Here is a 22,938-nt window from a genome sequence, read left to right as displayed (position 1 = left end):
ATCAATCCCCCCGATCACTCCCCAAACCCCCCCAATCACCCCAAAACACCCCCAATCAACCCCAAATCCCCCAATCACCTCCAAAACCCCCTAATCACCCCCAAATCCCCCAATCGCCCCCCAAAACACCCCCAGTCACCTCCAAAACCCCCAATCACCCCCAAATCCCCCAATCACCCCCCAAAACACCCCCAATCACCTCCAAAACCCCCCAATCACCCCCCAAAACACCCCCAATAACCCCCCCAAAACACCCCAATCACCTCCAAAACCCCCAAATCCCCCAACCACCCCCAAAACACCCCCAATCACCTCCAAAACCCCCCAATCAACCCCAAATCCTCCAATCATCCCCAATCATCCCCCTAATCACCTCCAAACTCCCCAATCAACCCCCGATCACCCCAAAAAACCCCAATCACCCCTAAAACACCCCCAATCACCCCAAAACACCCCCAATCAACCCCAAATCCCCCAATCACCTCCAAAACCCCCTAATCACCCCCAAATCCCCCAATCGCCCCCCAAAACACCCCCAGTCACCTCCAAAACCCCCAATCACCCCCAAATCCCCCAATCACCCCCCAAAACACCCCCAATCACCTCCAAAACCCCCCAATCACCCCCAAATTCCCCCAATCACCCCCCAAAACACCCCCAATAACCCCCCCAAAACACCCCAATCACCTCCAAATCCCCCAACCACCCCCAAAACACCCCCAATCACCTCCAAAACCCCCCAATCATCCCCCTAATCACCTCCAAACTCCCCAATCAACCCCCGATCACCCCAAAAACCCCCAATCACCCCTAAAACACCCCCAATCACCTCCAAACCCCGCAATCAACCCTAATCACCCCGCAAAAACCCAAAACACCCCTAATCACCCCCCAAAACACCCCCAATCATCTCCAACCCCCCCAATCAACCCCAAATCCCCCAATTGCCCCCAAAATCTGCCAATCACCCCCCAAATTCTCCAATTGCCCCCAAAATCCCCCAATCACCCCCAAACACCCACAAACGCCTCCAATCACCTGCAAAACCCCTCTATAAACCCTATCCCCCCAATCAACACCAAATCTCCACAAACACCCCCCAAACCCACCCAATCCCCCATCACAATCACCCTCCAAACTCCCCCAACCACTACCAACTCCCCCGATTACCCCATCCCCCCAATCACCCCCAAAACCACCCCAATCACTCCTAAACCCTCCCAATCACCCCCAAACACCCTCAATCACCCCCAAACTCTCTCCAATCACCCCAAACGCCCCCAATCATCCCTACACCATCCAATCTCGCCGCAAACCGCCCCAAGCACCCCAACACCCACTGATCACTCCCAGAACCCCCTGATTAACCCCACAACCATCTGATCACCCCCCAAAACCTGCTGATCACCCCCAAAACCCTCTGATCACCTCCAAAACCCACTGATTAAACCCAAAACCCACTAACACCCCCAAAACCCATTGATTACCCTCAAAATCCACCAATCCCCATAACCCTCTGATCACATCAAAGCACTGTGATTACTGCCAAGACCTGCTGACCACCCCTAAAACATACAGATGCTACAAAGATTGGAGGTCTAGTGGACAGTGAGGAAGGTTTTCAAAGCTTGCAGAGGGACTTGGACCAGCTAGAAAAATGGGCTGAAAAGTGGCAGATGGAGTTTAATGCAGACAAGTGTGAGGTATTGCACTTTGGAAGGACAAACCAAGGTAGAACATACATGGTAAATGGTAGGACACTAAAGAGTGTAGTAGAACAGAGGGATTTGGGAATACAGATACATAATTCCCTAAAAGTGGCGTCACAGGTAGATAGAGTCGTAAAGAGTGCTTTTGGTACATTGACCTTTATAAATCAAAGTATTGAGTTTAAGAGTTGGAAAGTTATGGTGAGGTTGTATAAGACATTGGTGAGGCTGAATTTAGAGTATTGTGTGCAGTTTTGGTCACCTAGTTACAGGAAGGACATTAATAAGGTTGAAAGAGTGCAGAGAAGGTTTACGAGGATGTTGCTGGGACTTGAGAAGCTGAGTTACAGAGAGAGATTGAATAGGTTAGGGCTTTATTCCCTGGAGCGTAGAAGAATGAGGGGAGATTTGATAGAGGTGTATAAAATGATGATGGGTATAGATAGAGTGAATGCAAGCAGGCTTTTTCCACTGAGGCAAGAGGAGAAAAATACTAGAGGACATGAGTTAAGGGTGAAGGGGGAAAAGTTTAAAGGGAATATTAAGGGGGGCTTCTTCACGCAGAGAGTGGTGGGAGTGTAGAATGAGCTGCCAGATAAAGTGGTAAATGTGGGGTCACTTAACCTTTAAGAAAAACTTGGACGGGTTCATGGATGAGAGGGGTGTGGAGGGATATGGTCCAAGTGCAGGTCAGTGGGACTAGGCAGAAAAATGGTTTAGCACAGACAAGAAGGGCCAAAGGGCCTGTTTCTGTGCTGTCGTGTTCTATGGTTCTATCATCCCCAAAACCCTCAGATCTCTCCAAAACAAAGTGATGAACCGCAAAACACACTGATCACCCTGAAAACCCGCCGAACTCTCCAAAACCATGTGATTAACCCTAAAACATGCTGATCACCCCCAAAACACTGATTACCTCCAAAACCCATTGATCACCTCACTGATTTCCCCCCAAAACCTGCAGTGAGTTTATTATTGAATTGCCCCCTGTGCTGGGCCAGGTTTGCTGAATTGTTGCCGCATGCGCAGAATTGGAAGAACTACACTACCCATGAGACTACATCCTTTGCGCATGCGTGGTTGTTCGCGGCCGCCCCCGTCTCCATGGTTATGGGGCCTGGCGGACCAGCAGCGCTTTGGGAGTGATATGGGTGAGGAAGCGGCAGCTCTGAGCAGGCCGCTGCCTCCTGCTCGAGTGCGGCCGTTGCCGGTGGCCACACAGGCCGCTCTGCGCTCTGGGTTAGGGGTGCCCTCGTTGGCGCAATGCCTGGAGGAGCTGCTGCTTAACAGTCTGGAGGCCGGGTGCGGCTGCGCGGCAGCTCGCGTGGATGCGCAGGCCGGGCGCGTGCAAGTGGCTGACAACGGAGCGGGGCTGGAGCGCGCGGCCCTGGAGCTGGCGGGTACGCGCTACCACACAGGGGGAGGGGGAGGGGGCAGTAATGGCCTCCTCCCCGGGCCTGGGGGTCACGGTGAGTCCCTGGCCAGCATTGCTCACCTGTCAGGCCTGCTGGAGATCGTGAGCAGGCCGCAGGGATCCAGCCAGACCTGGGTGAAGTTATTCCGCAATGGTCAAGCCCGGCTGGTGTATGAGGCTGAGATGGGGAGGCCCAGTCCTGGTACCACTGTCACCATTTGCAACCTCTTCTACCAGCTGCCAGTGAGGCGGCGCCGCCTTGGCCGGCCCTTGGAGTGGGAGCAGATCCGCCGCCGGGTCCAGGCTTTGAGCCTCCTGCACCCAGGTGTCTCATTCACTGTGCGGGACGATGCCTCTGCCACCGCCGGAGGCTCATTGGTGGTTAGATTGCCCAAAGCCAGCAGTTTGCAGACTCGCTTCGCCCAAATCCATGGTTCACAGAAAGCAGCAGCATTGGCCCACATCCAATATTCAAGTGGCGGCTTCCAGCTAAGTGGTGTCATCAGCCGCCAGGGCCATCACAGCAAAGCCCAGCGACTGGTGTTTGTCAACGGAAGGCTGGTTCTGAAAACCCGCATTCACAAAGAGCTGGACCTGCTACTCAGACGGCACAGTCTAATTTTTAGGCCCGAACCTGGCACTGGGCCCCGGGGAGGCCCTGACCTTCACCCTATCTATATCATCAACATCCACTGTGACCGTAATGAGTACGATGCCTGCTGGGAGACAAATCGCACCCTGCTGGAGTTTAGTGCCTGGAACCTGCTGATCAGTTGCCTGGAGGAGGGAGTCCGAGCCTTCTTGTTACAGGAACAGTTGCTGGTGGAGCCCACAGAGGAGCAGGGATCTTCCCAGCTTGGTGTTGTTAACTCAGATTACAGTTTTTCACATGAGCGGGTAGCAGTACTATCCAAGTCGGTGCACCGGCAGGCTGTGGTTCCAGAGACTCCCAGACTGGAGGCAGACTTTGAATCCTGTGTTGCTGTCTCTCAGGGTGAAGATCCAGTTTTGTATTCCAGACAGTGTGGTCTACCCTACATAGAATCCCCAAGGCATGACCTTCATTCTGCTGGTCAAAAGCCAGTAGCATATGGGAGGTCTCCTTTGGAGGAGGAGACACAACCAACACAGCCTGGCACAACTATTTGCCAACTTGTAGCTACCTATGAGAGTGAGAACTTGTCAGTCACTGAGAGTTCGTCACAAGAAGTGGAGCAAGCAGACATGGTGGAAAGTGCAAAGATGGAGGAAGAGGTGGGACAGTTGCAAGAGGGGTCATTGGGGGAGCAAGAGAGAGCTTTGCAGGATGAGCAGGGAGGGGAGGGAGAGCAGGTAGGGGAGACAGAAGGGGAGCAGGTAGTGCAGCCACGAGGAAAACAGGCAGGAGAAAGGCAGCTGTGGGGTGAGAGGGTGGAGGAGCTCTGTGACAAGCAGGGAGTTTGGGCGAAGGCACAGAGGGACAGGATGCAGTGGGGGGAACAGAGAGTGGAACTGGGTATTACAGGTCTCTTAACTCACATTGTCCCCAGGAAATTGATAGACGCAGACACTAAACGTGGAAACTCTTCAGACTGGGACAACGTCTGTCGTCCTGGCCCAGTGAGTGCTTGGGAGATTCTCAATGAAAGAACAAGAAAGGGAGATGGACAACTCATGCCTGATGAAAGAACACCCTCAAATATAAATAGGAAACATGGGATAGATATGCCCCAAGTGTTTGTGACTGACTGTCCGAGAATTCACGACACTTCTCAGTGTCAGCATCATTTCGGGAGCTCTGCTGAATCAGTGGCAATATCTCGGCAGCTGATTTTACCGCAATACCTCACAAGTTCTGAGTACAGGAATCCTACCAGTTGTGAACCTGTCTGTCGTCAGGCGAGATTCCACAGGAAACTGAGCATGTCTCTAATAACTGGTTCGCTGGATGCATTTAGGAGAAACTATGGGAAGCAATTAAGTGATGATCAAAATAGAGGAAGCTCTCCTCAAGGCAGTGTGTCTATTCAAGACAGTGCTGGTGATGCAGCCATGAGGCCATCAGTAGATAATGTGACAACTAAGAGTGTAGAGAGTCTGTACCAGAGCCCAGGTGTAAAATATGCTGATTCTACAACTAGTTACTACAGTCAGAGTTTACGGCATGACCAGTGTGGTTGCAGTGATCTTTTAAGGAGTTTGCATTCTGATGGAACTTACCGGAAAAATCTGGCCAAAGCACAGTCCAATCTGATTGAACTGCCCCATTGTTCACAAACCAAAAATACCTTTCCAGTTGCCAAGGAGCGTCCAAGAACCCTGGCTGCAAAGTTGTCCAAATTAAAGGATCTTAAAGGACAGCCTGCTGAAGAGAGAAGTGGAGAATATAAAGTCGGAAGTTCCGCAGATACATGCCAACCTTGCCAGAGTTATCAGGAGCTAAAGCAGCAAGGTCAGGAGTGTGCAAAATCTGCATCTCTAGAGCTAGTGCACGCAGCTCAAGCGATCTCTGAAAACATTTCTCTTCGAGAGACAGGAATGAGTGAGGAATGTCAGGAAGTTTGGAGTGGTGCAACAATTGAATGTGTCCAATGCACTAATCACAGTGGACCTTGTTCAGTTAACCTCCCTTGGTCTGCAGTTGATGAAAGTGCTGGAAAAGGAACTGATTCTCAGTCAGATCTGCATGTTGGAGACCAATCTCAAAGCTACAGAATAAGTGAGGCAAAATTGAATCCATCTGCAGAAGATTCTGTTCCCACACAGAACGTGTCAGAACCTGTCAATGTTCAAACTAAACCAATTCATGCTGGACAGTTTCCAGGAAATTGCGTGGAGACCTGTAAAAGTCAACATGATACAGTGAAAAGTTTTGCTTCAGATTGGCTGCAATACTTTGATGGATCTCTTGGGAGGATGGTCTATGTAAACAGTGTGACTGGACTGAGTAGCTATGAAGTTCCACCAGATGCCCATACGCAGGCTGCCTGCATAAAGGACTTCACAACAATGGCAGTTAATGTTCTTACGAAGAATGGTGAGTTTGGAAAGAAATAGTTTAAGGATAAGGGGTAAATCTTTTAGGACTGAGGTGAAGAGAAATTTATTCACTCAGAGTGGTGAGTCTGGAATTCACTACTACAGAAAGTAGTTGGGGCCAAAACATTGTGCGATTTCAAGAAGAAATTAGATATAGCTCTCAGGGCGAAAGGGATCAAAGGATATGGGGGGGAAGGGGTGATCAGGATACTGAATTTAATGATCAATCATCATCAAAATGAATGATGGAGCAGGCACGAAGGGCCGAATGACCTGTTCCTGCTTCTAGTTTCTATGTAAATTTAGAGACTTATTGCATTGCACCTGTAAAGTGGGGTGCAAAATGATTAGTGCAGTCAGCCTGTCGCCAGAAATGAAGAGGCAGGTTACTGTATTGAAATTTATGTAAAGAAGTATTTACATGTCATTAGTGAGCCCGGCGCTTGGCCGTCCTTTATGATTGCGCCGGGAAAGATTCTTGTTGGCGAGGAATAGATGTGCTCCCCTCAAACGGGGAGCAGTTGACTTACTGGTGGAACTGGAGGCCACTGAGGTCTCCCAGGAAGGCAGGGGGGGGGGTGCCCCTTGGGCAGTACTAGACTGGCAGTGCCACCCTGGCACCTGGGTAATGCCTGTCTGGCACCTGGGCAGTGCCACGGGTGGGACTAATGGGGGGGGGGTGTCTGGGTGGGGGGGTTGGCGGGGCTGTATTTTGGGCCACAGGCCCCTGTGATTGCAAGGAGGCAGCTGCTTCAGGCTGCCTGCACAAACAGGGGCCTGACGGCCCTCTCTTTGTCTGTCAAACCCCTGCTACTGCTAATGTGCATGTGCAGCATCAGAAGCTTGTGCATGCACACTATCTCCCTCTGCAGGCTTTTGGGCACATTAGGCCTAAGCCCTGCCCACAGGCTTCTGCAGCAATCCACAGGTTCACTCAGAATTTTGCAAGCAGAGAGCTTATGGGGCGGGAGGGCTTAAATGCACACCCAAAAAAGACAGATCTGAAACTCTCCTGGTTTCACGTCCACCCAGCACTTAGAGAAAAAAACTGGTAAAATAGTGCCCATAATTTCACATCCCTCAAAATTACCCCCGCTCCCACACAATAACAACTCAACTGGGCCTGGTTAATAGTATGATCTCCATCCAGTTCTGTCTAAATCTAGCATTATGAAATTCTCTGAATTAGGGTAAAGGGCCTCTTGAGCCTGCTTCACAATTCAGTAACACGATGGCTGATCTTTGATTCAATCTTTGACTACATTTGCCTGCTAGCCCCCATATCTCTTGATTGCTTAAGAGTCCAAAGGTCTATCAGCCTTAATCTTGAATGTACTCAATGACTAGCTGAAAACCTGACATAGTAAGGTTTAAAGGGCCCTAGTATTCTGCCCCACATTCTACAACAGCCTGTTACCAACAGTTTTCTCACAACTCACTTACCTCTAACTTGCTCTATCTTCACCATTATTCATGGCCTTTCTACTAATGCAATTCATAGAACGCCCACAGTGCAGAAGGTGGCCACTCAGCCCATTGAGCTTACACCAACAACTATGCCGTCCAGGTCCTATCTCCATAACCCTGCATATTTACCCTGCTAGTCCCCCTGCCACTAAATGGCAATTTAGCATGGCCAATCCACCTAACCTACACATCTTTGGAGTGTGGGAGGAAACCAAAGCACCCAGAAGAATTCCATGCAGACACGAGGAGAACGTGCAATCTCCACATAAACAGTGACCCAAGGCCAGAATTCATCCCGCGTCCCTGGCGCAGTGAGGCAACAATGCTAACCACTGTGCCACCGTGCTGCCCCTAATCACTTTCTTGTTCCAGTTTCCATTTGGGTCCCCTCCTCTCCTTAGTTCTATTATCCATCTCTGGAAAAAAATCTCTCAAGTTCACCGAATGCCCAACAAAACAGAAGAATTACTAGATGAAAAATAACAATCCATCTAGTTTGTAGTCTCTTATCACTTACTGTGCAACAAACCCCAACGTGAAGTGAGGAAAATCCCCAGTGGCGGAGAGTTTTGGGAGTCATGAAAGGCTAGTTTCTAGCATTATATACTCAGCAGGGGGCGGCACAGTGATTAACACTGCTGCCTCACACTACCACGGACCCGGATTCGATTTCTGGTTTGGGTCACTGTCTGTGTGGAGCCTGCACGATCTCCTCGTGTCTGCATGGATTTCCTCCGAGTGCTCCGGTTTCCTCAGTCTGAAAGATGTGCTGGTTAGGATGCGTTGACCTGAACAGGCACTGGAGTGTGGCAACTAAGATTTCACTAACTCCATTGCAGTGTTAATGTAAGCCTTACTTGTGACTAATAAATAAACTTAAAAAAATGTACATCATGGCTAAACTACTCATGTACAGGATCCCAATATGTTATATTCTGTCAGAAATGTGATATCTAATTTGATGAGATCTACTGAACAGCTTCCACTGCCTCCCCAGAGTTCCATAGATAAAAAGCAAATTACTGCAGATGATGTAATCTGAAACAAAAACAGAAAATGCTTGAAAATCTCAGTAGGCCTGACAGCGTCTCTGGAGAGAGAATAGAGCTAATGTTTCAAGTCTGGATGACTCAGAGTCAGGCGAAGTGTCATCCAGACTCAAAACATTGGCTCTGTTCTCTCTCCCCAGGTACTGTCAGACCTGCTGAAACTTTCCAGCATTTTCTGTTTCTGTTCCATAGATTGATCACTTATTTTTATTCATTCACAGAATGTTGGCATCACTGGCAAGGCCAGTGTTCATCACTAGTTACCCTTGAAAGGTAGTGGTGAGTCCCTTTCTTCAATATAACTGACTGGCTTACCAGACTTTTTCAGTTAAGAATCAATCATCCTACAGTGGGTTGGGAGTCGCATATTGACCAGACTGGGTAAGGAGGACAGATTTCCTTTCCTAAAAAAATGAGCCAGACCAGGTGCTAGACTTGGAAGTTGGTGTGCATTTTGGTGATAGTGACCACAATTCGGTTACGTTCACCTTAGTGATGGGAAGAGATAGGCATGAACCTCGGGTCAGCAATTTTAGCTGGGGTAAGGGCGATTATGAGGCTATCAGGAGTGAATTAGGAAGCATGGATTGGATTAGGGGATTACAGGGACTGGGAACGTCTGAAATGTGGAGTTTTTTCAAGGAGCAGCTACTGCGAGTCCTTGATAGGTATGTCCCTGTCAGGCATGGTGGATTTGGTAGATCTAGGGAACCGTGGTGCACTAAAAGAGTTGAGTCGATGGTTAAAAAGAAAAAGGAGGCTTATGTTCGGATGAGATTGGAGGGCTCAGATAGTGCACTAGAAAGCTTTAGATTGGCTAGGAGGGAGTTGAAGAGTGAGTTGAGAAGGGCTAAAAGAGGACATGAGAAGACTTTGGCTGATAGGATTAAGGAGAATCCTAAGGCGTTCAATAGGTATGTTAAGAACAGAAGGTTGGTTAGGGCAAGATTAGGGCCAGTTACAGACAGCAGAGGGAAGTTGTGTGTGGAACCGGAAGAGATTGGAGAGGCATTCTCTGGGAGGCTAGAGAGGTGATTGCAGAGCCTCTGGCTCAGATCTTCAGGTCGTCATTGGTCTCTGGTGTAGTCCCGGAGGATTGGAGGATAGCGAATGTTGTCCATTGTTTAAGAAGGGGAACAGAGACTTTGCCGGGAATTATAGACCGGTGAGTCTTACTTCTGTTGTGGGCAAGGTTTTAGAAAAAATTATTAGGGATAGGATTTATAGTTATTTGGAGTGTAATGAATTGATTAGAAATAGTCAGCATGGTTTTGTAGCGGGTAGGTCGTGCCTGACTAACCTTATTGAGTTTTTTGAGAAGGTGACCAAAGAGGTGGATGGGGGCAAGGCAGTTGACGTGGTATACATGGATTTTAGTAAGGCGTTCGATAAGGTTCACCATGGTCGGCTTCTGCAGAAAATGCAGATGTATGGGATTGTGGGTAATCTAGGAAGTTGGATCAGGAATTGGCTATCAGATAGGAGACAGAGGGTGGTGGTGGATGGTAAATATTCATCATGGAGTACAGTTACGAGTGGTGTGCCTCAGGGATCTGTTTTGGGGCCACTGTTGTTTGTAATTTTTATTAATGATCTGGATGAGGGTATAGTTGGGTGGATTAGTAAATTTGCTGATGACACCAAAATTGGAGGTGTGGTAGATTGTGAGGAAGGGTGTCATAGTCTGCAGGGAGACTTAGATAGGTTGCAGAGCTGGGCCGAGAGGTGGCGGATGGAATTTAATGCGGAGAAGTGTGAGGTAATTCACTTTGGTAGGAGCAACAGATGTGTCGAGTATAGGGCTAACGGGAGGACTTTGAATAGTGTGGATGAACAGAGGGATCTAGGTGTGTGTGTACATAGATCCCTGAAAGTTGGGAATCAAGTAGATAAGGTTGTTAAGAAGGCGTACGGTGTCTTGGCGTTTATTGGTAGGGGGATTGAATTTAGGAGTCGCAGTGTAATGTTGCAACTGTACACTACTCTAGTGCGGCCGCACTTGGAGTACTGTGTGCAGTTCTGGTCCCCGCATTACAAGAAGGATGTGGAGGCGTTAGAGAGGGTGCAGAGGAGGTTTACTAGGATGTTGCCTGGTATGGTGGGGAGGTCCTATGAGGAGAGACTGAGGGATTTAGGGTTGTTTTCGTTGGAAAGAAGGCGGCTAAGAGGGGATCTTATTGAAACATATAAGATGATTAGAGGTTTAGATAGGGTGGATAGTGATAGCCTTTTTCCTCGGATGGAGAAAGCTAGCACGAGGGGGCATGGCTTTAAATTAAGGGGGGGTAGCTACAGGACGGATGTCAGGGGTAGGTTCTTTACCCAGCGGGTGGTGAGGGATTGGAATGCCCTGCCTGCTGCGGTTGTAAATGCGTCTAGTTTGGGGGCGTTTAAGAGATCTCTGGATAGGTTTATGGACGAAAAGGGATTGGTATAGGCTAGTGGGTCATTGTTTTTGTAACTGGTCGGCGCAACATCGTGGGCCGAAGGGCCTGTTCTGCGCTGTAATGTTCTATGTTCTATGTTCTATGTTCTAAAGGGCATGGTGAGGTGGATGTGTTTTTACTTGTTACAATCTTGTTGTTTGGTGGTCACCATAACAGTAAGAGCCCTTTATTCCAGATTTATTTTAATGAATCAAATTTCTTAGCTGCTATGGTGAGATTTCAGATTCAGGCTGCTGCGTCATTAATATAAAAATTGAAAATGTTGGAAATATGCAACAGGTTTGGCAATATCTGTGGAAAGAGAAATAGAATTAATGTATCAAGTTAATGATCTTTCATCAGAACTCTGGATTACTAGTCCAGCAACATAACCGTGATGCTTCGATCCTTCAAATACATCCACTGAAATATTGACCTGGAACTTGTGATCTGCACTGAAACAAAGGAACATGCCAATAATCTCGAAGAAGTAGTAATCTTGTGATACCTGTGTGTTTTTCCTCTCATCTGGCAGCAGTTGCACCACTTGTGAAGAAATTGCCTCTTCAATCTTAAATCACAGAATCATAGAATTGTTAAAGTACAGAAAGAGGCCATCTGGCCCATTGGCATCGCTTCTTCAAATGAACACCATGACTTAATACCATTTCTCTGCCTTTTTCCTGTATTCATGCACATTTTTTCCATTCAAGTAATCATCTTATGTTTTCCTGAATGCCTTGATTGAACCTGCCTCTACCACGCTTCCAGGCAGTGCATTCCAGACCCAAACCACTTGCTGCGTGAAAGACCTTTCTCACGTTACATTTGCTTCTTTTGCAAATCATTTTAATTCTGTGCTCTCTTAGGCACTAGACTAAAACGCAAAACCTCTCGGGTTGTAATCTCGGGATTACCCCCAGTACTATATTTTTGGGCGCCGCACCTGTGCAAAGATATTTTGGCCTTGGAGGGAGTGCAGAGGAGGTTTACTAGGCTGATACTGGAGTTGAGGGGGTTGAGCTATGAGGAGAGGCTGAATAAACTAGGCTTGTACTCGTTGGAGTTTAGAAGAATGAGGGGAGATCTCATTGAGACGTATAAGATGATGAATGGGATGGATAGGATAGAGGTGGAGAGACTCTTCCCGCTCAAAAAAGACAGTAGGACTAGGGGGCACAGCCTCAAGATAAAGGGGGGGCGTTTTAGAACGGAGTTGAGGAGGAACTTCTCCACTCAAAGGGTGGTGAATCTCTGGAATTCTCTACCCGTTGAAGTGGTGGAGGCTGCCTCGCTAAATATTTTCAAGAAGCGGGTTGATGGGTTTTTGATAAGAGAGGGGATTAAGGGTTATGGGGAGAGGGCCGGAAAGTGGAACTGAGCCACGACAGATCAGCCATGATCTTATTGAATGGCGGGGCAGGCTCGAAGGGCCAGATGGCCTACTCCTGCTCCTATTTCTTATGTCTTGGGTGACAAAAAGATATAGATGGAATGGTCAAAAGGGCAGATAAGTGGCAGATGGAATTTAACCCTGAAATGTGTGAGGTGCTACAGTTTGGAAGGAGTAATTTGACAAGAAAGTACCCAATCAATGATAGGACACTCGGAAGTTCTGGTTAACAAAGGGCTTTGGCGTGTTTGTCCACAGATCTCTGAAGGTGGAAGAGCATGTTAGTAGGTTGGTGATAAAGGCACATGGGACACATGCCTTTATCAATCAAGGCATAGATTACAAATGATGTGGAGATGCCGGAGTTGGACTGGGGTAAACACAGTAAGAAGTCTTACAACACCAGGTTAAAGTCCAACAGGTAACAACTATCACTAGCTTTTGGAGTGCTGGCTGCCCCTTTGTCAAGAGGATTCACCTGACGAAGGGGCAGCCAGCACTCCGAAAGCTAGTGGCTTTTGCTACCAAATAAATCTGTTGGACTTTAACCTGATGTTGTAAGACTTCTTACATAGATTACAAAAGCAGGGAAGTCGTGTTGGAGTTGTATAGAACTTTGGTGAGGCCACAGCTGGAGTACTGTGTGCAGTCTGGTTGCCACATTATCGGAAGGATGTGATTGCACCGGAGGGAGTGCAGAGGAGATTCACCAGGATGCTGCCTGGGATGATAAGTTATGATCAGAGGTTGTGTAAACATGGGTTATTTTATTTGGAGCAGAGAAGACTAAGAGAGGATCTAATTGAGATGTACAGCATTATGAGAGGCGTGGACAGAGTGGATAAGGAGCCGCTGTTCCCCTTCATTGAAGGGTCACTCATAACAGAACATGGGCTCAAGGTAAGGGACAGAAGGTTTAGGAGGGATGTGAGGAAAATTTTTTTTTACCCAGAGAGTAGTGATGGTCTGGAATGCACTACTTGGGAGGGTGGTAGAGGCGATTTGCCTCACACCCTTTAAAATGTATCTGGATGAGCTCTTGGCACATCATAACGTTCAGGGCTGCAGGCCAAGTGTTGGCAGATGGAATTAGGTGGAAGTTCAAGTGTTTCTAATGTGTCTGTGTGGACTTGATGGGCTACAGGGTCTCCTTAGCACTGTATGATTCTTGTTCTTGATCATTTTACAAATGGGAACAGTTTCTCCCTATCAACACTGTCCAATCCCTTCATGACATCTCAATCAAATATCCTCTTGGCCTTCTCCTCTCCAAGGAGAAAAATCCCAACTACTCCAATCTATCCTTATAACTGAAGTTTCTCATTCCTGAAGCCATTTTTGTAAACCTTTTCTACATTCTAAGAACATAAGAACATAAGAAATAGGAGCAGGAGTAGGCCATCTAGCCCTTCGAGCCTGCCCCGCCATTCAATAAGATCATGGCTGATCTGTCGTGGCTCAGTTCCAATTTCCCGCCCTCTCCCCATAACCCTTAATCCCCTCGCTTATCAAAAACCCATCAACCCGCATCTTAAAAATATTTAGCGAGGTAGCCTCCACCACCTCAACGGGCAGAGAATTCCAGAGATTCACCACCCTTTGAGTGAAGAAGTTCCTCCTCAACTCCGTTCTAAACCGCCCCCCCCCCCCCCCCTTTATCTTGAGGCTGTGCCCCCTGGTCCTACTGTCCTTTCTGAGCGGGAACATTCTCTCCACCTCTATCCTATCCATCCCATTCATCATCTTATATGTCTCAATGAGATCTTCCCTCATTCTTCCAAACTCTAACGAGTACAAGCCTAGTTTATTCAGCCTCTCCTCATAGCTCAACCCCCTCAACTCCAGCATCAGCCTAGTAAACCTCCTCTGCACTCCCTCCAAGGCCAAAATATCCTTGCGTAAGTGCGGCGACCGAAACTGCACACAGTACTCCAGCTGCGGCCTCACCAGTGCCCTATACAGCTGCAGCAAGACCTCCCTACTTTTATATTCAATCCCCCTCGCTATGAAGGCCAGCATCCCATTAGCCTTCCTGACCACCTGCTGCACCTGCAGGCTGGGTTTTTATGAGGGATAAAAAACTATTTTTAACCTAGCCTCTCCACATAAAAGGACGGTTCTTAGAGCAGAGATAATAGAGGGGAGATTTGATGGAAATGTTCAAAATTATGAACAATTTTGAGTGAAAATAAGAATACTTTTCCTGTGACAGAGACCACAGATATAAGGGTCAGATGTGACAAGAGGAAGAATATGCAGAGAATTATCTTGAATGTACCACCTGAAAGTGTGGAAGCAGATTTAATAACTTTTAAAAGGGAATTGATAAATCTGTAAAAAGAAAAAAAATTGCTGAGCAACGGGGGAGATGGGGTCAGAGAATAAGGTGGTACGGCTAATTAGATATCTTTTCAAAGTGTCAGCAGAAGCACGAGGAACAAAATGGCAGCCTTCTATGCTGTAACTTATCATGACACAGTGCTTCAAATCAGGTAAAACATCCCAAAACGATTCACATTAAGAATACTCGAGAGGCCTTAAGTGGAGCTGTGCAGTTACATCTGAGAATTGCACAGTGGAAATCTTGGACTGAATTTAGAAAACAGGATGAGAATTTTCACATGGAGATATTGCTTCACTGGGAGCCAATGTAGGTCAACAAGTGCCAGGGTAATGGTAGAATGGGATTTAACATGTTAGAACACGGGCAGCAGAGTTTGGGATGATCTGAAATTTACAGAATTTTTCAATTTGATTCCATGAATGCAATAAGATCATCCCAATACTTTAACAACATGACAACTATTTTGAAATGGCATACAAGATTGCCAATTTGTTTTCAAGTTAGAAGGACTGGTGGAGAGGGAGGTCAGTATGTAATTAAAAGACGCGTCTCATTAGCATACAGGCATGACAAAAACTGGTCAGCCACAAAATGTCCGAGTAAACAAATGAGGTAATTCTTTGAATCCAAGTTGTTTCCATTGCAATTTGTTTCCTTCCTCAAGTTTTAAACAAGGTACCATACCTGAGAGAAATACCATCCATACAAGGGAAGCCACTTCAACCCATCCTTCAGAACGTAACACACGTGGCCAAGTGCATTTTGTCGAATTGCTAACATATCAGCAATAATCCAGTCAACTGTGCACTCCAATGCATTCACGTTCTTCCTATATGGGGTGCCCAGAACAGTGCACAATATCCCAACTGACGTATAACAAGTGTCACGCATAAGGTTAGGATAACCTTGCTGTTGAAGTCTTTACCCTGATTAATGAAGCCCAGGACACTATGTGCGTTACTAACTTCCTTTTCCACTTAACCTACCATCTTCAAATACTTATGCACACATACCCTAGGTCTGTCTGCTCCTGCACCCGCTTAAGAATCTTACCTTTTATTTTATTATTGTCTCTCTATGTTCTTCCTCCCAAATCCATCACCACATACATCTCCACACTGAACTTCATCTGCCATCTATCTGCCATCAACTTGTCTTTGTCCTTTTGAAATTCTACAATATCCTCTTAAACACTTACAAGTTTTGTGGCATCCGCAAACTTTGAAATTGTCTCCACAAGCCAAGATTGAGATCATTAACGTATATCAGTAATAGTGGGGGTCCCAAAATAGATACCTGAGAACACCACTAAATGGCCACTCCATGTCCTGAGACCATGACCCAGTGTTCAAGGGAAACATATGTAAATGTCCAGCCCTGTCATTTATACATTTTGATGAGATCCTCTTTCATTCTTCTAATCTCCAGTGAATACAGGACCAGTCAACCCAATCTCTCCTCATGTCACAATTCAAATCTTGGGTGAGGAGACCAAAACTGCGCACAATATTCCAGCTGTGGCAGACCCTGTACAGCTTTAGGAAGACATCCTTGCTCTTCTGCTCAAATCCACTTGCAATGAAGGCCATCATACCATTTACCTTCTTAGCTACCTGCTGCACTTACATGCTTGTTTTCAGTGACAGTGACCAGGTCCCTTTGTATATTAACATTTCCCAACTATCACTATTTAAATAATACTCTGCCATTCTGTTTTTCCTACCGAAGTTGGTAACACTTATCCACGTTATACTGCATTGCCATGTATTTGCTTACTCCTTCAAGTTGTCTTGAAGCCTCTTCAAGAGGCTTCTCACCTAGTTTTGTGTCATCAGCAAACTTGGAAATATTACATTTGATTCTTTCATCCAAATTATTGATATATATTGTCAATAGCTGGGGCCTAAGCACTGATCCCTGTGGAACCTCACTAGTTAATGCCTGCCACTTTGAAAAAGATTCATTTATTCTTACTTGTGGTTTCCTGTCTGCTAACCAATTCTCAATCCATGCTAGTGTATTACCCCCAATCCCATGCACTTCAATTTTGTACAATAACCTCAACATAGAACATAGAATAGTCTCTTATGTGAGACTTTATCAAAAGCTTTCTGAAAATCCAAATACACCACATCCATCGTTTCCCACTTAATGATTCTACTAGTTAGGTCCTCAAAAACACTCCAGTAGATTTGTCAAACATTTCAGTTTAAAGTTTAAGTAGGCACAAGTAGACTTATATTAACACTGCAATGAAGTTACTGTGAAAATCCCCTAGTCGCCACATTCCAGCACCTGCTCAGGTACACTGAGGGAGAATTTAGCGTGGCCAATGCACGTAACCGGCACATCTTTTGGACTGTGGGAGGAAACCAGAGCCCCCAGAGGAAACCCATGCAGACACAGGGAGAACGTGCAGACTCTGCACAGACAGTGACCTGGGTCCTGGCATTGTGAGGCAGCAGTGGCAGCCACCATGCTGCCCATAAATCCATGTTGACTTTGTATTTCCTGATTGTCCTGTTATAACATCCTTAATAATACTCTAGCATTTTCCCTACTATTTACGTTGGGCTTTTGGATGTGTAATTCTCTGTTTTATTACTCCTTTTTAAATAGTGGGGTCACTTTTGCCACTCCAATGAGCTGTGACTCTTCCAGGTCTGCAGTATTTGGAAGATGACAACCAAAACATCCACTATTTCAATGGTCATCTCCTTTAGTACCCTGGGATGTAGATTGTCATGTACACGGGATTAATCAGCTTTTAGTCTCATTAATTTCTCCAGCACTATCTTTTTATGCGTTGGAGACACTTCAGAGAAGATTTACTAGACTGATACGGGTTGTCATATGAGGAAAAGTTGGATAGACTGGGCTTGTTTGTACTAAAGCTTAGAGGAGTGAGTGATAACTTGATTTAAATATATAAGATCCTGAATGGTATTGACAAGGTAGACACAGAAATGATTTTCCCTCTTGTGGGTGAGTCCACAACGAGGGGGCATTGTTTTAATATTAGAGGTTGCCCTTTTCAGACTCAGAAGAACTTTTTACCTTCAGTGTGCTGTACAACTTTGCAACTCTCTTCCCCAGCAGGTGGTGAAGCCGGGTCACTATATATTTTTAAGGCAAAAGTAGATTCTTTTTGGACGATGGAATCAAAGGTTATGGGGATTGCTGGGAATGTGGAGCTCAACACAAACAGATCAACCATGATCCTATTGAATGGCCGAGTAGGATCAAAGCATCAAATGACCTACTCCTGTTCCTAATTCATATGTTTGAATGTTCACTAATACTAATTTCCTTCAGTTCCTCTTTCTCACTCGACCCTTGCTTCCTTAGTATTTCTGGGAAGTTAGTTGTGTCTTCCTGTATGAAGACAGAAGGAAAGTAATTGTTTAATTGTTCCACCTTTTCCTTGTTTTCCGTTATCAGTTCTCCTGTTCCAAACTGTAAGGGACCTACATTTGTCTTCAGTTAACTTTTTCTTTTTAATACTTAAATACTTTTTATGTTCCTTGCAAGTTTACTCACATTCTTTAGTTTTCTTCTCTTGCTCAATCTCTTGGTCCTCCTTTGCTGAATTTTAAACTCTCCCAATATTCAGACTTGTTATTTTTTATACAAGCTCCATATGACCACAGCAGATGGTGGAATTTGAATTCAGTAAAAAATAGCTGGAATTAAGAATCTACTGATGACCACAAAACCATTGTCAATTGTCAGAAAAACCAATCTGGTTCACTAATGCTCTTTAGGGAAGGAAATCTGCAGTCCTTACCTCATCTGACCTACATGTGACTCCAGAGCCACAGCAATGTAGTTGACTCTCAACTGCCCTCCAAGGGCAACTAGAGATGGGTAATAAATGCTGGCCAACAAGCAACGCCCATGTCCCATGAATAAATTTTAAAAAGATTCTCACTATTAGACATATTTCAGTCTTTACTGATAACACCACCCTACCTCCTTTTCCTTTTTGACTATCCTTCATAAATATCAAGTAGACTTGGAAAATTAGTTCCTAGCCTTAGTCATCCTGAAGCCATGTCTCCATAATCACAATTATATTGTCTCTATAATTACTTATGCTGTTAATTTATCTACCTTATTGTGAATGCTCCATGGGTTCAGATACAATCCCTTTTGGTTTGTTTTTTTAACATTTTACACTCTGTATTTTGTATTATGGGTCTATTTGCTTCCAGCCCTGGTTTCCTCTGCCTTCCACTTTACTTTCTATTTTTCTATCTTTCGTTTCTATCTTTGTTTTTCTCTCCTTTGTCTCCCTGCTCAGCTTCTCGAACCATGACCACCCTAGTTTAAACTCTCTTCACAGCACTAGTGAATTCCTCTGCAAGGTTATTGGCCCTGGTCCTGCTGGGAAGTAATCCAGCCAGTTTGTGCAGGCCCCATCTTTCCCAGAATCGGTCCCAGTGCCTCAGGAATCTAAATCACCCCTTCCTAAATCACCCAGCTACATAGTCATCCGGTCCACTCTATTGCCTGATCTCGCCAGTAATCCTCAGATGGCTATTTTGAGGTCCTGCTCAAAGTTACTTCCTAACTCCCAAAATTGAGCTTTCACAATCTCATCCGTCTTTTTACCAATGTCCTTGATACCAACATGGGCCATAACCTCTGGCTGTTCATCCAACCCCTGCAGGATGTTCGGCTTGTAGATAAAACATTATGCGTTTCCAATCAACCTACTCCAGTTCAACTTTCAGACTCTTAAAATTTGCCCTTTTCCAGTCTGGGATCTTAATCTGTGACTGGTTTTTATCCTTTTCTAATTTAACATTGAACCACATTATATTGTGATCGCTATTTTCCAACTGCTCCCCCACTCTGACGTTCTCCACCAAGCCTGCTTCATTTCTTAGTTCAGTAAGAAGTCTCACAACATCAGGTTAAAGTCCAACAGGATTATTTGGCAGCACAAGCTTTTGGAGTCTCACCCCTTCATCAGGTGAGTGAGGACTTGATTTCACAAACAAGGCATATACAGACATAAACTCAACTTACAAGATAATGGTTGGTATGCAAGTCTTTACAGGTAATCAAGTCTTAAAGGTACATCTGATGAAGGAGCGAGACTCCAAAAGCTTGTGCTGCCAAATAAACCTGTTGGACTTTAACCTGGTGTTGTGAGACTTATTACTGTGCTTATCTCAGTCCAACGCTGGCATCTCCACATCATTTCTTAGGACCAGATCTAGCACAGCTTTCTTTCTGGTAGGACTGGAAATGTAGAAACATAGAAAACACAGATGCAGTATAATGTATATAAATGTGAGGTTGTCCACTTCGGTAGCAATAATAGGAAGACAAATTATTATTTGAATGGGTGTAAGTTGAGAGAGGTGGATATCAGCGAGATCTTGGAGTTCTTGTGCATCTGCTGAAAGTAAGCGCGCAGGTACAGCAGGCAGTAAAGAAGGCAAGTGGTATATTGGCCTTCATAGCTAGAGGATTTGAGATTAGGGATAGGGATGTTTTGCTGCAATTGTATAGGGCGTTGGTGAGGTCACACCTGGACTATTGTTTGCAGTTTTGGTGTCCTTATCTGAGGAAGGATGTTCTTGCTATAGAGGGAGTACAGCGAAGGTTTACCAGGTTGATTCCTGGGTGGCAGGACTGTCATATGAGGAGAGACTAAGTCGGTTAGGATTATATTCACGGGACTTTAGAAGAGTGAGAGGGAATCTCATAGAAACTTATAAAATTCTAACAGGGTTAGATATGGTAGATTGAGAAAGAATGTTCCCAATGGTGGGGGAGCCCAGAACTAGGGTTCTTAATTTGAGGGTAAGGATTAGAACTGAACCCAGAGGGTGGTGAATGTGTGGAATTCACTACCACAGAATGTAGTTGAGGCCAAAAGTTAGATTTCGCTTTTGGGGCTAAAGGGTTCAAGGGATATGGGGGGAAGGGGGGGAAATCAGGATATTGAATTTGATGATCAGCCATGATGAAAATGAATGGTGGAGCAGGTTTGAAGGGCCGAATGGCCTACTCCTGCTTCTAGTTTCTATGTAAATGGTAGAACTCTTAGGAACATTAACGTCCAGACGGATTTTGGCATGCAGGTCCACGGTTCCCTAAAAGTGGCAACGTAAGTAGCTATGGTGATTAAGAAGGCATATGGCATGTTTGCCTTCATCAGCCAGTGCACTGAGTACAGGAGTTGGGAAGTCATGCCGCAGCTTTATAAAATCTTGGTTAGACCGCATTTGGAGTATTGCATGCAGTTCTGGTCACCACACTACCAAAAGAATGTGGAAGCTTTGGAGAGAGTGTGAAGAAGGTTCACCAGAATGTTGCCTGGTCTCAAGGGTGTTGGCTGTGAGGAAGGATTGAATAAATTAGGATTGTTTTCATTGGAAAGACGGAGGCTGAAGGGAGCCCTGACAGAGGTCTACAAAATTATGAGAAGCATAGATAGGGTGGATAGTCAGAGGCTTTTTCCAAGAATAGCAGTGTGAATTACAAGGGGACACAGGCACAAGGTGAGAGGAGGAAAGTTTAAGGGAGATGCGTGGGGAAAGTTTTTCTCACAGAGTGGTGGGTGCCTGGAACGTGCTGCCAGAGGAGGTGGTGGAAGCAGGCACATTAGCAACATTTAAGGGGTATCTGGATGGGTAATGAATAGGGAGGGAATAGAGGGATACAGACTGAGTAAGGGCAGAAGGTTTTTTTTAGTTTAGTTAGGGCATCATGATTGGCACAGGCTTGGAGGGCCGAAGGGCCTGTTCCTGTGCTGTACTGTTCTTTGTTCTTAATTTTCAAATCCTTCCATGGCCTTGTCTCTCCCTATCTCTCTGATCTCCTCTAGCCTCGTTTCCCTCCAATACTCTGATGCTGGTGAATCCCACGCTTAATTACTCCACCATGGGTAGACTTAGATTCAGTTGCCAAGGCCTAAATTCTTGAATTCCTTCCCTTACACCTCCACCTCTTGATCCAGGTTTCCTTCTTTAACATTCTCTTGAATGTTTGTCACACACCTAATCACTAGCTCTATCTTTGCCAAAGTTTTGAATGGCAACCTTTGTAAGCCTCAGTCCCCCACCCCATCTTTTTAATAAATTACCTGCATTTGGCATGATGGATCACACCAGCTTCCTCCAATATAGTTAGTCAATTGTCCAGCTTGGAGAGACAGACTTTATGTTGTTTTTATTTATGCAGTCACACTGTATACTTCTGGAGCCTGCCAAGGATTCATCTGAGGCCATTGGTAATCGCTATCCTGACTCAGAGCAAGGTACCATTGCTGAAGGTTGCTGTTCAGGCCTCATGGTGCTTTAATTGGGTTAGTCCTGGTGATTGATTTGAGTATATTCAATCATTGAAGCTAGAGAATGAAGATAACTAATTCACTCAGCGTTCATTTGTTTTCCACACACAAAGATATGGCCTTTATCCCCACCTTTTAAAGAGAGGTTCTGACCGGTCTCTAGTTGTATATATGGAGTGTAAACTGGCTCTTTGCTTTCTCTACAGGCTTTCAGTACCAGTGTTACCCATTCCGCAGCCATAGCCTAATCCCTTTCCTACCACGGCCACATGAAGAGAGGCAGAAAGACAGAGCCGGTGAGGGGATCAGTGGTAGAGACAAATTTGGTTTAGTTTAGTTTAGAAATGAAATTAAGAGGGCAAAGAAGGACCACAGAATATCACTGGCAGATAAGATTAAGGAAAATCCCAAGGCACTTTATAAGTATATTAAGAGCAAGAGGCTGACGAGGGAAAGAGTGAGGCCATTAGAGTCCAAAGGGGCATCTGTATATGGAGCCAGAGGACATCTTAAAAGAGTATCTCTCATCTATATTCACTGAGGAGAAAGACATTGTAAGTAGAGATTCCAGAACACATAAAGATTAATGAGAAGGTATTAGATGTATTAGTGAACATAAAGGTGCATAAATCCCCAGGGCCTGATAAGCTGCTGTGGGAGGCAAGGGAGGAGATTGCAGGGATCCTGACGGAGATATTTAAATCTTCACTGGCCACAGGTAAAGTACTGGATCACTTCACTGGCCACAGATAAAGTACCGGAGCTAATGTTTATCTTTATTCAAGAAGGGCAGCAGGGATAAACCATTA

The 22,938-nt window shown here is 45.6% G+C and overlaps 1 protein-coding gene across 6 annotated transcripts in view; it reads left to right on the top strand.

Annotated features, from left to right (window-relative positions):
• Positions 1-2,828: 2,828 nt before the first annotated feature.
• mlh3 (mutL homolog 3 (E. coli)) overlaps positions 2,829-22,938 on the top strand; it is a 65,884-nt gene continuing 45,774 nt past the window's right edge. For 5 of the 6 annotated variants that reach the window (XR_013888532.1, XR_013888531.1, XM_080202118.1 and 2 more), the window contains exons 1-2: positions 2,829-6,139; positions 22,336-22,425. Coding sequence is in view for 4 of the 6 variants with exons in the window: in XM_080202118.1 (XP_080058244.1) it covers positions 2,857-6,139; positions 22,336-22,425 (3,373 nt within the window). In the remaining 2 variants the exon portion in view is untranslated. The remainder of the gene's footprint in view (positions 6,140-22,335; positions 22,426-22,938) is intronic. The other variant, XM_080202119.1, reaches the window with a different exon arrangement.

The sequence above is a fragment of the Carcharhinus amblyrhynchos genome, chromosome 14, assembly GCF_965287045.1.
Source record: "Carcharhinus amblyrhynchos chromosome 14, sCarAmb.v2.hapA, whole genome shotgun sequence".
NCBI lineage: Eukaryota > Metazoa > Chordata > Chondrichthyes > Carcharhiniformes > Carcharhinidae > Carcharhinus > Carcharhinus amblyrhynchos.
This window is presented reverse-complemented; position numbering and strand designations above follow the sequence as displayed.